This window comes from Zingiber officinale, chromosome 7B (genome assembly GCF_018446385.1).
Source record: "Zingiber officinale cultivar Zhangliang chromosome 7B, Zo_v1.1, whole genome shotgun sequence".
Taxonomy (NCBI): domain Eukaryota; kingdom Viridiplantae; phylum Streptophyta; class Magnoliopsida; order Zingiberales; family Zingiberaceae; genus Zingiber; species Zingiber officinale.
The window spans coordinates 21,909,998-21,927,427 of record NC_055999.1 but is presented as its reverse complement, the minus strand read 5'-3'; the positions used below and the strand labels follow the sequence as shown (position 1 = coordinate 21,927,427).

Sequence of the window (17,430 nt, the reverse complement as noted above, 5' to 3'; positions counted from 1 at the left end):
GCCATCCCTCGTGGGCCCAGCACCGTAATGCCGTTCGATGCGAATCTAACGGTCAGTATGCGCCTCGGAAGGTGGCGCGAAGGCAGGATTCGGGTCGGTGGCTGGCGATGCGTCGAAGACTTGGGATGGGCTCGCGCACGTGCGGAGGTACGGCCACCGACGGGCTCGGCAGGCGACACGCCTGGAGATCGGACGGTCTAAATGTGCGGAGCGCAAGGACGTGTCGGAAGAACAGGAGACATGATCTGATTGCCACCAACCAGGATCCGCGACGTGTCCTCCCGATGGAGCCATTCTGGAGAACTCGGCACCCGTGCCAATAAATTTGAGGTAATTACGAGTTAATATTTTTAAGGAAGAAATACCTTTAAACTCTTTCTATTTTCTATTAACTAAATCTATCTAGTCAAAAATCTGACGAGCTAAAAAGTAAATTAATCTAATTAAAAAATTAATTAAAGTAAATTAAAAATTAATTATATATTATTAATAAAAATTAATTAGATATTATTTTTTAAATTAAATATGAAAATAGACAAGGAAAGATATAATTAGCTCGTAAAATATGATATTATTAGATATCTTTAATAATAATCCTAAAATTTTAAAAAAATATTCTAACTAATGAGATTCTAATCATTTAGCATTGTCTTTTTCTATTAAGCAATATTTTATCCTCTATATTTTAAAAATAACATTTAATCATCTTTAACCAAAGTTAAACGTGAAAAAAAATTTATAAAAGATAATTATGCCCCTCTCTTTTTAATATTTTTTATAATCTTAAGAGAATAAATCATATTAAATTTATTGATAATTTACGTCTATTTTTATGTTCTTTGTTGATAGTGAACTAATTCTAGATAATTCAATGACCTAATTGATATTTTCAACATGTGCATGACCGCTAATTTATTAATTAAAATTAATAATTGTATGTAACCTTCAACCATATATAAAAATTAATATTTAATTATGCAAATAAAATAAAATTGAGTAGTTTAAAATATATAATTTTGTTGTCCCGGTTGCGCAGCCTTCAAATACAATCTATAAAAATTATTTTCTTTACTTCTACCTAAATTTAAAATTTTAGATTCGTCTTTGTACACGATATATAAGGTTCCGTGAAAATAGATGAAGGTATAATTTTCTTTTCTACACAAAGACAAATTTTCTTCTTTTCAAGCTTTTTACTTTCTCATTCATGCACGTGAACCTCGCATTTCAATTCAGTATTGGCTCGACTATCAAAGAGGGTAAGACAATACTAATTCTCAGCAGACAAGCTTTGCTTTGCAAGGCATCGAGAGGGGGCGCACTGACAAACTGACATCAACCAAAAATCCGAGTGACGAAGGGCACCATTACTGAATACTTCTATATTTTTTTGTCCTTTTATGTATATATTTTTTTTCTGCGTACATCATCGATCTAACTAATCAATAATTAAAAAAGTCGACCCGAAGATATATGTAATTATTTTCCACATCAATTCAATATGTTTTTTCTTAATATTATCAAAAAAAATATCAAAAATATAAGAATATAATTATCTTTTATAGTTTTTTTTTCACATTTTCAAAAAGGGTTAAGTTCTATTTTTTAAATACAGAGCAAAACGCTACTTGATAAAAAAAATAGAGGGGTTATATATATTATTGATATATTATTATATTTTATATGATAATGCTAAAATCTGTCAACGAAATAGATCCTAAGGTGGGAGATGATGCTATACAAAATTTGAGGTTAGAAATTGTTTCAATAAAGCTTGTAAGTCATTAAAAGTAAAATAAATATTAAAATATGAAGCTATAGAGATTAGTCCTTTAAAAGACCAACATAGTTGAGAATTTATATATATATAAAAGTTGAGAAAAAAATCTATGTAGAGCATGAGTACAATCTCGAGGAAATTATGAACCATACTTGATGACTATTTTATAGTTGTTTTCTTTAATGACAATTGTTTGACAGTTATTAATCATTAATTTTAAAAATGATGATTGTGAATAGGTCACATAGGGACATGAATCATATATCACATTTATTTGCAATCAATAAGAAAACTTATAGATAGATTATTGATGAGGAACTAAGTTCAAAGTAGAGACTAGAGTGTCCATGGAACAGAGTTTGGAGTAAATACAATGCTGCCTGCCTTAATCATCTATCATTGCACTAAAAAAATGTGATTGAATATAATTAGGAAGTCTACTTATCGAGTCAAAATGTGGGACGTGTGTTTGGTTGTTGCAAGACATGAACTGTCTTTTTTTTGTTAAAAAAAAAGAAAGAAAAGCCAAGACAATGAGGCAACCACTTGATTCCTCTACTAGTTTTAAAAATGTGCCTTTGTTGCATTCATGCCTCAAACTTAATTACTTAATTTCTAGTATGAGCACTGCAATCAATGAAAAGCTTAGCTGCTCTGGTACGCAAAGGTTTGGCATGGGGCATTACTAGTGCACTAAGTAGGTGATGAAGGGATTAATTCAACTGGGTTGATCATGGCGAGCAAGGAGACAGGACTACAATTTCAGGAAGGGCCAAGATCAACTTAAATTAAAGCTCAAACAATTGAAGAATGTGTTTGTTGTGGCATGGTGATATAGAAATGCAGAGGCGCAGGGCCATGCATATAGTGCTGGTGATGCAGTCAGCGACCCCCTTAATTCTCCTGACAGTTACCTGCCAACCGAGGCTTGAAGCTTGAGGCATCAGCCAAGCTGTATGCCACATTTGAAGGCCAGAAAAATTACGATTCATGTGATTCCAATGGCAGTTCTCTTGGCCTTAATCGTCTCTAATTGATAGTGGCAATGCATTTCTGTTGTCGACGGCATTGAGGCTTAGCCTGTAAGAGCCCCATTCATGTGATTCCTTGTTTTGGATCATGTTTTTTTTAGAAAAGTTTCTTGATTGTATAATCCATATCTCGCCTTGAAAGCTCCGTGTCATTAATTTGCTTTTTATAGGTTTAAAACATTGATGAATGATGAATGCTTTCACTAAATCTAATCGAGAATCAGTACAATGCATACCTTTGATCAAAATTTTGTCTTAAAAAAAAAGATGGGGTGAGAGAGGCTCGAACTCTCGACCTCAGGATTTCTCAACTTTAGCTATGAGACCTACGCGCTAGCCAACTGCGCCACCACCCCATGTTTATATTTTACGAACTTAGTTATATAATTCTATTTGATAATGTATTCAAAGAACTGAAGAATGAACCATTCCCATCCACATGCCTGGCATTTTGAAGGTTTGAGAAAAACGCTGCAGAGACCATTAATTTGTTGTCAAGGTAAGCAATTGCTTACTCTGAAGTGTATGAGCTAAGTATATATTGTTGGGGAAAGATGATTTTTTTTTTTTTTTTTGTAACCGTTGAAATTATTTTATTATTTTATTATTTCCACGTCATCTTCTTCCTTCTCATTTCTCAATTTCAAAATTTCAATGGTTTTCAACTTTAACTCTTCAATTACAATAGAAGCAAGAAATTTATCATCTTAATCTAAGAATAGCAAAGAAATAGTTAATCCAATGAGGAATATAATATCTAATTTATTGATGATAATATCTGAGACATAAGTAAGTTCATCATTTATTTTTTTTAATGAATTTACAATTTTTATATTTTTTAATATAATAATCTTGAACTGCGATGATTCTTGTACCGACGATTTTGAACCGTGAATCATATAGTCATCTTGGACGGTTAAAGTTAATGCTAAAAGTTGACCCACAGGAATCATCAAATTAACGGTTTCGAACGATTGAATCACCAACTTTAAACCGGGATTGGGTCTAGATCAGCGAAAGGCAACATTCCAAATCCATGGTAACTATTCTTGAAAAAGGGAATGAGAAAAAGTAAAAAAGTAGCTCCTTTTAAATGAGTTTAGTTCGATAATGAAAGTTTGAAAGTAACATACATGGAGCTAGATTATTCATATTGAATCATAACTGTTCTTGTTCGAGATCATCGAAGGATGAGTTACCAATAAGTTGTTCCTAATATTAATGAAGTCATCGATCGCCAAGAGGAGTGGGCCGTCAAAATGTTCGCCGATCTTGAGAAGAAGAAAGAGAGAGAGAAAAAGAGGATTAGAATGAAAGTCGAGAGTGTTTTGGCTCAATCACACCGACACTCAATTAGATTTCTGATGATAGATAAAATGTAAATGATGAACAATAGATATGCATGTTGATGTAAATGTGTGCAAATGCATAAGTGTGTCTTTTCCTATGTGAGCAGGCCCTTTTAAATAATGATGAAGGAGAATAATAACTCTTTCCTCATTAATGGAATGCCATTTTATAATAGGAAAAATATTACTATTTTCACCGTATCATATCACTCATATTCACATTAGTATAATCACATTGCTTAATAAGCTCTGGCACTTCATGTACCAACCCACATGCTACATCAATTCAAGTGTTGGTATAGATCCATAAGATAGATAATTAGTTGGGTCAAAGAGCTTAGCCCACTAAAACGGATCGAGTCGAATGAAGTAAGTTTGTCAGATAAGTGAAGATGAGAGGAGCTTTGGATCAATGGGGTCGAGAGGAGTGCTAGGTCGGTGGTGAAGGTCCCGGAAGATCAGCTAGAAGGGAGGGAGATGAATAGTCCTACAAATCAAATTAGCAGTTCTCTTGCTATCTAACTTATTAAGAAAAAAACACACATTAATTAAAATTAAATAATATAAAGATGAAAATAAGAGGCAGAATATTTACTTGATTACAATCGAAATGATTGTTAATCCAAGACAAATGAAAACTTACTAAAATTCTCCTTTCATTGTGGGCGGAGTATCCTCTTACAGAAAGTGAAGCACATACACTTAAAATGAGAAACGAAATCAAGTATAGAGCGTGTCGTACTCAACTCCAAGCACTAGGGCTCTATTTATAGCTCATCAATCGAAGTTAGCCGTTGGCTGATGTGGCACCTTCGGGCGCCTGGACATCGTCGACTCGATCCAGTTTGCAATGATTTCTTTCCAACAGATCTTCACTTCCCGGGCTCTTGGAGTCGATTGACGTGGACTCCAGTGTAGATCTTCTTTGTAATGGCTCGTTAACGTGGCAGAAATGATTCGGGCGCCTAGACCTATTCCGGGCGCCTGGAGTTAGCTGAGGTGGACTCCAGTGTTGATCTTCTTTGTAACGACTTGCTGACGTGGCCGAAATGATCCGGGCTCTTGGATTCCGAGTGCTTGGACCTGGTCCATGCGCCTGGACACGATCAACTCTAAAGTTGACCGTTTTCAAGTCCGGTCGCTTGGGTGATTCTTTGGCCGTTCAAACTTGAGCCCACTCAAACCAAACTTATGTCTTCTCCTCGAGCAGTCTTTCTCCTTGGCTTCTCGTCCATCGGAAGCGCCACATGCGTCCTTGTCGTCCGCTAATTCACTCTTCCCCAACTTCTCGTCTCCCGGATGCACTGAGTCTATCGACTCGCTTCCTATGTCATCCTTCTTGGTCACTACATCTTTCGCTCGAGTTCTTGTGTTTCTAAGTCTCTGCATACTTAGACACAAGGGATCAAAATCGCAGAGCCTAATTTGACTTGGTCAATTACATCAAAACTGATCTGGGGTATTTACAATGTCCTCATTTTTTAAATGCATCAATCCAAGTTATGTTAGGGTAAACAAAAAATAAAAGTAATTTATTCTAAAACAAATAAATTTATAATTTAATAATTTTTTTTTGTAATAAATATAAAAAATGCTATACCTCCCCCTTAACTTGATCCTTAATTTCTCCCCTTTTGGTCCGGTAAAAAAAATTATTAGGAAAAATATGAAAAAAATTTAAAAAATATTGAGAAATTTTTCTAGGGATTTTAAATAGAGTAAACAAGAATATATCTTTTTACTGAAATTTTTTTTCAAAGATAGTAATTTTTATCAATTAATTCTATGTTTATGCAAAAATAATTTTTAAATTTTGAAAACATCTTGAAAATTTTGTTAATATTAAGCATAATTATTCGAACCATGAGAAAAATTTTCAAAAACAATTTTTTTTCTTTTATCTAGAAAAAGTAATTTTTAAATAAAATAGTTATTTTTGAATATAAATACTTAAAATTAGATTTTAACTTAAAAAATCGGTTGATTTTTCTGAATATTCAAACTATAACGGTCTTTAGCTAAAAAATTAGTTTTTTTTTCAAAATTAATCTCCAAAAAATTTTAAATATTAAAATTATATTTTTTCTATTAAAAATTTATAAAAAATTATAGCAATGTTAAAAAATCTCAAAAACTTTTAAGCTAATAGAAAACATAATTTATTATTACAGAAAAAAAATTAAATAGAAAATATGAACCGAAAGTTTATAAAATAATTAATTTTGCTAAAAATATAAAAATTAAACTAAATTAAATTTAAGCATGCATATAAAATTAATTTAATAGTCTAAGTATGATTTAGGAATCTAAAATAAATTTCCACCTACTAGATTAATTAAATATTTTCTAAGAATATAATTTTAGGCACTTTCGTAATTTGATCTTATGGTTTCTAACATACCATTTAAGTGCTCTATAATTTCTAAAATTTGAAAATCATGAGAAATTTGAGTTTAAGCATGCAGGACCTTTTTTTTAAATAATTCTATTTGTTCTTTTAATTTTATATTTTTATTCTTAAGTTGGTCAAAATTTTCAATTAGGCATGCATAATTTTTCTTTGAATCTATATACTTTGTCCTAGTTTTACAAAGTGATTTACTTAGCATTTTAATACATTCATATAATTGATTGGAAGGAAGGTTACGTACCTCACTTACCGTCTCGGACTTGTCAATAGACGCTTCTCCTTCATCAATACTCTCCTCGGAAGTGACTTTGTCATCTTCTTCTTGGTGACTAGCCATTAATGCTAGTATAATGTATTCTTTGAGTCCGAACTCTTCCAATGACAACTCGTCCCATGTAGCTTTGAGATTCTTATGTTTGGACCTTCGTATTCCTTTCTCCTTGTTCTTCAATCTAGGGCAAATGTCTTTGATGTATCCCTTCTTATTGCTGTTGTAGCATCATACTTTTTGTTTATTTAGTAGAAGCTTCTTAGCCTGTGACTTATCAAAATTATTAGATTTAAAGAGCTTTAAAAATTTTATTACCATATATGCTCTTTCATCTTTGTTGAGGGATGTGTCAAAATCCAATTTATCTTTCTTGGCTTTCAGAGCTAGATTCTGGTTCGGGTCCTTTTCCTTTCCTAAGCTTGCACATCGAGTCTCGTATAATTCTAAGGTAGAAAATAAACTTTCTAAGTTACTTACCTCAAGATCCTTAGAGATATAGTAGGAGTCTACTATTGATGTCTAGTCTGGGGTCCTCGGGAATACATTAAGTGCATATCTTAATGAGCCTCGATTTGTCACAATTTCTCTGAGATTGGTGAGTCTGGTGATTAACTCCTTGAGTTTGATGTGTAGCTGAGTAACTATTTATCTTTTTTCAAGCCAGAGGTTACTAAGTCGATTTTTGAGCAGATCTCTATTAGCAAGCTTTGCTTCATATATACCTTCATGTAATTCCAAGAATTTCTCCCAGAGCTCTTTTGTGGAGTCATAGGGACTGATCCGGTTGACTTCTTGGGGTGACAATATACTCAGTAGATAGAATTCTACTTTGTCGTTGGTCACAAAGTTTGCTTACACCTTTTTGTTCTAGAGATGTTCTACCTTGTCTTCTCCATGTTGATCTCTAGGTGTTGTAAAATCATACTTAATAGTTAGCAAACTGTCGAAATTAGTTTTATAAAATACCAATATTTTCTTTTTCCATATCGCGAAATCCCCCTAGAACTTTAGTGGGTGAATGCTCAATCTAACCATCGTCTTGTTATTTTAGTCGATGGTTAGTCCTTCTAAAATGGTTGGGTTTGATACCAATTGAAGATCCCGATAGGCCTACTGGAGGAGGAGTGGGGAAGAGGGGTGAATAGCCTTGCAAATCAAATTAACACTTCTCTTGCTATTTAACTTATCAAGTCCAAAACACATGTTAATTAAAATTAAATAACATAAAGATGAAAGTAAGAGGTAGAATATTTACTTGGTTACAAAAAGGGTGGTTGTTAATTCAAAGAAAATGAAAACTTACTAAAATTCTCCTTTGTTGTCGGCGGAGTAGCCTTTTATAGAAAGTGAAGCACGAACACTTAAAACAAGAAACAAAAATCAAATAGAGTGTGTTGTACTCAACTTCGAGCACTAGTGCTCTATTTATAACTCACTAGTCGAAGTCGGCCATGGCTGACGTGGCACCTCCTAAGCTCTTGGACCCAATCTGGGTGCCTGGATATCATTGACTCGATCCACTCCATAACGGCTTCTTTTCAACAGATCTTCACTTCCCGGGTGCATGGACCGAGTCCAACACTTGTAGTCGGCTGACTTGGATTCCAATGCTGATCTTCTTCACAATGGCTCGCTAACATGGTCGAAATGATCCGGGCGCTTGGACCTAGTCCAAGTGCTTAGAGACGGTCAACTCTGAAGTAGTCTAGGCATCTGGACACTTTTTATAGCTCACTAGTCAAAGTTAGCCGTTAGCTGACATCGCACCTCCCGGGCTCCTGGACATAGTCTGGGCACCTGAACATCATTGACTTGATCCACTCCGTAACGACTTCTTTCCAACAGATCTTCACTTCCTAGGTGTATAGACCCTGTCCAGACATTTGGAGTCGGCTGATGTGGACTCCAGTGTTGATCTTCTTCACAATGGCTCACTGACGTGTCCAAAATGATCCGAACACCTAGATTTCGGGCGCTTGGGCTTGGTCCAGGTGACTGGATATGGTCAACTCCGAAGTAGTCGAGGCACCTAAACACAGTCAACTCTAAAGGTAACCATTTTCTCATCCGGTCGCTTGGCTGATTCTTTGGCCGTCCAGAGTTTAGCTCAAAAGAACCCAACTCCAGCTTTCTCCTCAAGTAGTCTTCCTCACTAGCTTCTCGTCCCTCACAAGCATCACGTGTGTCCTTCTTGTCCACTGATGTACTCTTCTACTTTTGGTATCCCAGGGTTATTTTAATATGATCAAACAAGTTAGGTTAGGTCCTGTTGTGTTTAATCTCATGTCTAAGTGTGTAGGAACTTAGGAGCACAAGATATCGAGCAAAAGACGCAGCTAGTGAGAAGGACGACATGGGAGAGTGTAAAATACCGAAAAATGGTGAATAATGATAAGGGAATTTTTCGAAAATTTTAGAAATTTTTCTAAAATTTTACGGAGACCGTATGGACGAGTTTACGGGGATGAAAAATGTGCCCCAAGAAAGCCTGTTTAGACTACCCCGTTTTAACGAGGAAATGTTTATTTTCTATAAATCATTTCCTTTTTCTTTTCTTTTTTCTTTTTTTTTTTATTTTCTTTTATTTTTTTCTCTCCTCTCCCTCGCCGTTTCCCTCATTTTTTCCCCGCGTGCCATTCCTCTTCTCCTCCGCCAAACTCACCCGTGCCCTAACCTCCTAGCGCCGGCGGTTACCTTCTCCTCTCCTTCTCCCGACGGTAGAGAAGTGCTGATCTTCCCCATCTCTTCCTCTCTTCCGGACGAGCAGCGCCGACTTTCCCTTTCCCTTGCGCCGCCGCCGCGCGGAAGTGCCGCCGGCCGCCATTGTGCCCTGCCGACGCCACTGCTCTCTCTCGCCCCGAGCAGCGCCGCCATTCCTTCGTCGAAGCAGAATCAGCGACGGTGTCGCTAGCCACCGCAGAGGAGTTGGCATCGCAGCCACCTAGGGTCGGCCATCACCCTTTTCCCTTTCTCTCTGCCCTAGTCTGGGACAACACCCCGTTGCCCTATATCGCCGGTGTCACCCTACCTTCTGCTTTGCTCATGGTTCCAGCAGCAGCTTCTTCAGCCGGGTGTCTACAAAGGTGTCACTGGAATTGGGTTTTTCTGGCAGCAGTTTCATCTAGCTCCAGCCATTGTTTACCAATGGCAGGTTTTCTTCGGTTGTGAGCCTACAAAGGAGCATTCAAATTTGGGTAAGTTTTGGAGTTAAATTCATTTCTACATTTAATTGGTTTAGTGGTGATTGATCGTGGATGTGTTAATTGAGGATTAATTGATACATGATAGATTATATTGAGATAAGATCTGATTTGTGGTTGATTATTTGAGTGTTTGTTCCATTTGGTAGTAGATTGGTTATTTGATTACATATTGGGTGGGTTGTACATATTATATGATTAAGGGAGATCTGATTTCTTGGTTGTGATGTATGGATCATTTTCCAAATTGAATTGGAAAACTGTTGTGATTTGATTTTGGATTAGAGATGATTTATGTATAAATCTAATCTTGAGAAGGACATAATTGAGATTAATTATTTCGATTAGGGTTTTATATATGGGTTTGAATCTTTGGGTTTAGCTAGTTGTCGCTTATGTAACTAGCTAAACTGTATATTATATGGTTATGCAGGAAGTTGATTTGAGACAAGTGCCTCGATGTGGGAAGTGTATTGGCACGATTTTCGCAATGAAGGCGGGTACCTCTTGACTTATCTTTTATGATATTGTCAATTGGATATGCATAGTATTTTATAGCTACAAGCAATGATCATGTTTGTCTTTGGTATGTCACGGTTTGATAACCATAGCATGTTCTGTTTTATCGCTTGTTATGTGTCCGTGTTTATACCTTGTGATTATTGTCATGAGTACCTTAGTTCCTAGAGTAAGTGACATACCATGTTTTACTGAGTTTAGGACTAGACTCTGGATTTTTATTATCTGACATGTGTATCTATATTTTTATATCATACCTGATCTGTGTACCTAGACCTTTTGCTTTGATCCATCACTACAAGAAATTTTAGATTTAACCACACCTAATATACAATAGTTTTTCGAGAAACTGTTGTCTTTTTGTCATTTAACAACGGTTTTATTGAAAATCGTTGTTGTTCACCATAATTTTTTTTAAATGACAACGGTTTTTAAAAAACTGTTGTCTAATGTATGTCAAAGACAACGATTTTTAAAAAACTGTTGTCTAATGTATGTCAAAGACAACGATTTTAAAAAACTGTTGTCTTTTAGCGTTGCTTACATGATAATATACAACAGTTTTATTAAACTGTTGTCTATTGAATGTTGTTGAATCTCAAAAAAATAATAGTTTTTTTTAACTTCACGAAAAAAAACTCACGAACAAAGAGTTTTTTTGTTCGCGTGAGGCTAGGTCACCACTGCCGATTCCCCTTTCCCCTCCTTCCCAACCCAACGCTGATCCTCGCCGCCTATCGACGCCGCGATACTTCTTCTCCCCGCATACATAACCACCAGCCAAGAGTTACTCAACGCCGGCTGAAGCCTCATTCAGTCCCTTAGTAGATCAAGAATGTAACGACCCAATTTTTCCCATTTCAAGTTCTAAAAGTCCATAAAAATATTTGGAAATACTTTTAAAATATTCTAGAGATTTTTAAGAATTTTTAGAGTATTTTTACGTAATTTTTAGAGGTTGTTTAGTATGTTACAAAAAGAAAGAAGTTTTGACCAAAAATATTAAAGGTGAGACTCGAACCCAAGACCCCCGGCCAAACCCAACTTAACCGAACGCAGCCAACCAACTGGGTTGCGCGTGATTTATTAACCAAGTATGTAGCGAGATGTATTTAAGTTATAGTAAAGGGCAGAAATAAAACCTAGGTTATAAAGGGTTAATTTCTTTCCCGAACCCTAATGCTACTCTTCTTCCTCTTCGTGCGTGCGCGACTCTGCCCGAACGAAAAGCCGAAACCATAGTTTCCTCCCTCCGAAGGCCGGTGAAGGTTTCTCTCCGGCGAACCTCACGGATTCGAGCTTTCCCCATCGAAGAGGGTCTGTGGGCGCAAGGGAGGTTGAAGATCCGAACTAACCGAAGCCCTAGAGTTTTTTTTCCCTTCGGTTGTAAGTCCAAGAAAGCATTGTAAGTACTACTCACCTGTGGTAGGAGTTGCTAGCTTCGATTTGCTTTCCTTGCTTTCGGATTTTCCTGTGCCGGGTAGGATTGTATGCTAGAGTTTTCCTTTCCTTGCTTGGTTTTGTCAAGCCGAATAGCTATACCTATTGGCGTGGAAAGTCTGAGTTTTCTGTGATTAATATGCCTCGATTGTATTAGACCGAACAGCCTCCAATTCTGGCACCTAGCTCACGTTTTAAGCCTGCATCAATGGGAACAGCCGGACAACCTTAATTCTAGCATGTTGTTCATGTTTCCAGCATGCCTGTAGCATTTCAGTGTAGTGTCCGTGTACATCTACTTACTGCTCATATTTTCCAGCAAGTTGTTTTCCTTTTTGGGCCACACAGATGAGCATAAACAACCCTTGACCTTTAGCATTTTTGAGTTAGGTAATCCTAGATAATAAGTAGGCATGATCAGCAGATGACCCTTGGCAGTAAGCATGCTTCTACATTCCTAATGTTCTTCTCTTATGTATATATATCTTCCATTTTCTATGTATAAAGTGGATATGTTGACAACTGGTGTTGTATAATTTTCTGTAGGGAATTTTGTGCTATGGTCTGTCAGATTTTTATATACACAAAAGAGGAGGTCCAGAAGATGGATTCAAGTACCTTGAACCCAAAAAATGAAGATTGTCCTGATATGAAAGAGAATGTCAAGGAAACAAAAGGCAGTCAATCTGCATCATCATCTAATTCAAAAAACTCATAGGCTTATCCTGCAATGTAAGTAGGAATATCTTTTTGTTTAATATAAATTGCCGTGATAATCATTTTATCCCATCATTTCCCAGGTTATTGAGATGTTTTATTTGAAAACTATGATAGGTTAGGTCCTTCTCCATTAATTCAACATTTGAAAGATAACTCCAACAGTTAATCCCCCAGTACTTCATACTCATATTACAGCTAGTCAAGTATTTATGCAACATGTTATCTGTCAATGAAAATTAAACTGCATCCTTTGCAAGAAAGGCTGACAACTAGAAAAATAGTTCAATACCGCTACTAGTATTTCATGTTTGGAAATTGATTTAAGCGAGAAGTTTGCAGGCTGACGACATCTTTGCCATGTGCAATTCAATCTTTGTAGGATCTTGAAGCACAAACAAAGTGATTGTTTGTGCTTTATCTAAGTGATTGTTTGAACAGTTTTATAGCATGCATCTTGACAATTAATTAAATTTTGAAGATCACTATCAAGGAAGAATGTTCAAAGGAAAGTAAAGGCTAAGGAGAAGATCACGTAATTAACTACACGGGTAGGTTTCCGTAAGAATTCAACTTTTTCTTGATCTATTCTTATGTAGTCCATGGTACACATTAAAGATTTCACTGTAGCTTATTTTCAGTATTCTAACATGTAAATTAATACACTTCTGTGGATCCTCCAAACAATCTAAGTTGTGATGGATTGATATCCCTTTATGTTCCAAACCTTTATTTTTTTTTGGAGCTTGTAATTTTCATTGCAAACAATCCATATGGTGTATGAATTACATTCAGTCCAGTATAAACTTAGCACTTTCGCTTCAGAGGCAATTTATGGGTTTTATTCTACAATCATGTTTACTAATTGATCAGATTGATTAAGAAGGGCGTTGGAGTAGCTTGGTAAATTTGTTTTGCTAGGTTATGATAAATTAGCATTCAGCAGAATAGATGTTTGAATTTCTTCTTCAAATCACACAGTAATATTTCTCTTGTCATTGGTGAAACAATCAATCCACTCTCATTATAACTTCCACAACAGAAAATTTTATGTTATTTGCCTACTACCAATGCAGTTTAACTGATTTTACATTGACTGAACAAGGTTGAGTTTATTTAGGTATCAAACTCTCCCATTTGTTTTAGATATTACATGTCTTGTTTGTTAATTTCTCCAAACCATTATTTCTTAATTTGTTAACAAGGAAACTCATGTTAGCATAGTCATGATCAGAGCCTAATTATAGTTTACAATTATCTGAGTGTTATTGATTAACTGTTCTGTCCTTTCTTCTGGTTCTTTTTTTTTTTTTTTTAAATTTGTGCACTCATTTAGATGGTTTATTATTCTTGTTGTGATGAATTCAGGTCTAGTGAAAATACTGAAGAAGTATGACAAGAGAACAGGAGCACTTATCAGGCAGCCCTTCATCGAAAAGGTGCTGCAGCAGCCATTCTTTACAACTGATCTCCTATACAAACTCGTGAAGGAGTGTGTGGCTATGCTCGACCACCTCTTCCCCAGCAACAACCTGTCAATTTCAGTAGAATGCGACGGACAAAATGGAGTGCCAAAGCCGGCACAATCAGGTGGGAGGGTTCTGGAGTTGGAGGAGATTAAATATATGCAGAGCTTATACATGAAGAGAACCGTAGCAGCGCTGCGGTCCTTGAAACATATTAGGAGCAAAAGTTCAACAATCAAAACAGATTAGAAAATCTCGTGTTATATTGTTCTACCTTTGTTTTAATAGTGTTATTATTTTGTTGGTTGCTTATGAAATTTCTTCAGAATGTTATAGATATTATTTTTGAATGTTAGAAAATTATATATTAAATTTTATTTTGAAATTTAGTATTTTGAATGATTTATAATATTGGAAAATTGTGTATTAATTTTTTTTATTTTTTATCTAAAAAAGACAACGATTTTTCACCGTTGTCGTAGATAGTTTAAAACTGTTATTGAAGACCCTGTTATTAAAGGTAGACGCTCAAAGACAACGGTGAAAAACTGTTGTCTTTGAAGGAAAATACAACGGTTTTTCACCGTTGTAAAACTGTTGTCTTTGCCTTCAAAGACAACGGTTAAAAACTGTTGTCTTTGGGCACCCCTTTTACAACACGACCTTTAACAACAGTCCGAAAGAGGCTACGACAACGATGAAAAACTATTGTTGTTAGACTTTTTTCTTGTAGTGCATGTACATTGTTGGTACATATTTTATGGAGGTGGATATGTTCAGGACCTAGGTTGTTATACCATAGAGGACCTGTATACCCTAAATCTGTGGATTTGACTTACTTGTACTAGGGTACATATTTATATATATATATATATATATATATATATATATATATATATATATATATATATATATATATGGATTGGTTCAGGATATGGTCATACTTAGTGTCATGCACCATTCACATATTGCATGCTGCGTGATAGTCTGCTCCATTATTGTAGAGCATATCGCCAGTTTCATCACCGTTCGGTGCTCCGTTGGTCCGCTCATGGGTAGCGTGACGCAGCGTGGTAGCACGTCGGTTTGCTCATGGGTAGTGTGATGCAGCGTGGTAGCACGTCAGGGATCCCTCCTTGTCATGGTGTACCGGGAGATGAGAGCATTACGCTCCCCCATTTATGATTTGAGGTAGGAGTATGTGTGTACTCCGACAGCATCCCGTCCACTCGGTCACTCATCAGGAGCAGTGACGTCAGAGTGCATGGTTGTCACAGCCCTACCCACTCAGTCTCACCATTGTGTGTGAGATGACTGACTGGCATCAGGGGTGACCATGTCATTGGCACCATATGCATTTATTGCATTTATTTGCTTGTGTTTGCTGCACTTATATGCTGTATTTTGGTGGATGCATTTGTTTGACATGCATACATGAGGCATATTGTGTATCAGGTTTGACGACCCTTTTGTTCTGGATAGGAGTTCCTGGTGAGTACAGCTTCCTAAGTTACCTGTCAGTTTTGCATATTTCCTATATATGATTAGGAAGCTGTATTCCATGTTTATTGCTGTTAGATATATCTTACTAGACATGTCTATTGGTATTCGTTGAGTTGTTGAACTCACCCCCGTGGACACTATCTTTTTCAGGTACCAGGTTGTTTATGATGTCGCTTGGAGTATCCTGTCTGCTGGTCCCCACGTCACCTCAGAAGATCTATGAGTTTCATTTATGTTTTGTTTGTTTTATGTGTCAGTGTGTTTAGTTTGTGCTCCGGTTTTGTTTATGGAGTTTTGAAGTTGTTATGTGGTATTTTGTATTATTGTTGGTTGTGTAAGCCTAGCCAGCTAGCAGTTTTGTGTTTGGTTTGTATTTGGTTTCTGTCATTTTCTGTTGTGTTTTGATTTTGGTATAGCCGAGTGGGATGCTTTACATATAACTGCGTGGTTGTGTGTATATTTCAGCCGCCTGTGGCTGATGTATGATTGTCAGCCGTACAGGGGAGGTGCTGCCGAAATTTTTTCGGACAGGGACTCCCCCAGGGCGTGACAATTTAGTGGTATCAGAGCCAAGTTTACGATGCTTTCTATGTGTTCTGGATTTTCGAGATTTATCTGATATCAATTTATTGTTGGTATCAGAGCAAAGTTTACGAGTCGTATTTCCTGTGTTTTGGATTTCCTGTTTTAGTTTTCTCGATGTGACTTTTCGAATTTTGGGACTTGGCAGCAGCAGGACATCTCCAAGCTATAGGAGGTATGTTGGTATACTGTTATCCTACCTTTTTGTTAGTATATGCACCGTTGACTATTACAGTTTATGATATGTATTAACATTCTTTACTAGTACCTGTTTAGTTAATATATCATATATTTTATGTGTTAGGTAAACCCCTGATCATGGTCGACTTTAATAGAGATCGAGGATTACAGTCTCTGGTGATTTTCCATATCATATCACCAGTAGGTTTAGCTTCGTTACTACTAGTTGGATAGCAGATTGAGACACATACCAGTCTATGCTATTATTAGCTAGGTAGTGACTAGTAACTATATATTCTAGTTGACTCAGCCAATAGAATACCGATATACTTTAGTTAGTTTTCGTCGGTAGATGATTAATGTACTCTAGTTAGATCAGTCAATAGAAAATTGATTTACACATGTTGATTTGGGTAGTCGTGGATCGATTTACCTTAAATGCTTATGGAGGATTAGTATTCTTGATTAGTTAGTCAATGACCGATTCATTTGTTTTGGTTGGTCCGATCAGTAGGGGATCGACTTACTCTATTTTATTGAGATGCTGATCTTTGGGTTATTTGTGCTTAGGTTGGTATCTAGAGCACATTTGAGTACATGTTTTGTACTAACGTGGGAAAAGACTGAATTAGCCATATACCATTGTCGATTTCGGTCAGTTTATAGAGGATCGATGTATCCTATTCCATGTGGACTTTAATTTTTAACTGTATGTACTTAGTTGGATAACTTAGAAGGTAGCATGGGGAATATCAGGTTGATTGGATTAAATATGCTGATTCATCATATCTATGTGGTGTGTACATATGATTATTATATGTTGTAGGAGTGTTATGATGGATGGTCTAATTGCATGTAGTGGGTGTATACTGTTCCAGTTATGATTGTTGTGGGTTTCTAGTAGATTATACCTGAGTGGTTTGATTGGTTTATTGGAGGTATTTTGTCGATTAAATCTATGTTGTGAAATGTGTACATGTGT

General features: G+C 36.2%; 1 protein-coding gene and 1 non-coding gene across 2 annotated transcripts; one reads left to right on the top strand and one right to left on the bottom strand.

Annotated features, from left to right (window-relative positions):
- Positions 1-3,079: 3,079 nt before the first annotated feature.
- On the bottom strand, positions 3,080-3,167 carry TRNAM-CAU. Its single transcript is given in 2 exon segments — positions 3,080-3,115; positions 3,130-3,167. It is a non-coding gene; the product is annotated as a tRNA-Met (tRNA).
- Positions 3,168-12,546: 9,379 nt separating this feature from the next.
- Positions 12,547-14,432, top strand: LOC122004238 (SPX domain-containing protein 1-like). Its single transcript, XM_042559160.1, has 2 exons — positions 12,547-12,732; positions 14,086-14,432. Exons 1-2 carry the CDS (start codon positions 12,660-12,662, stop codon positions 14,430-14,432), a joined length of 420 nt encoding a protein of 139 aa, XP_042415094.1. The 5' UTR covers positions 12,547-12,659.
- Positions 14,433-17,430: the final 2,998 nt, after the last annotated feature.

Excerpts from the sequence above, each read along its gene's own strand:
- LOC122004238 (XM_042559160.1), top strand. The coding sequence starts at position 12,660 with ATGTCAAGGAAACAAAAGGCAGTCAATCTGCATCATCATCTAATTCAA. Across the intron at positions 12,733-14,085 it reads TCATAGGCTTATCCTGCAAT|GTCTAGTGAAAATACTGAAG; the intron begins GTAAGTAGGAAT and ends TGATGAATTCAG.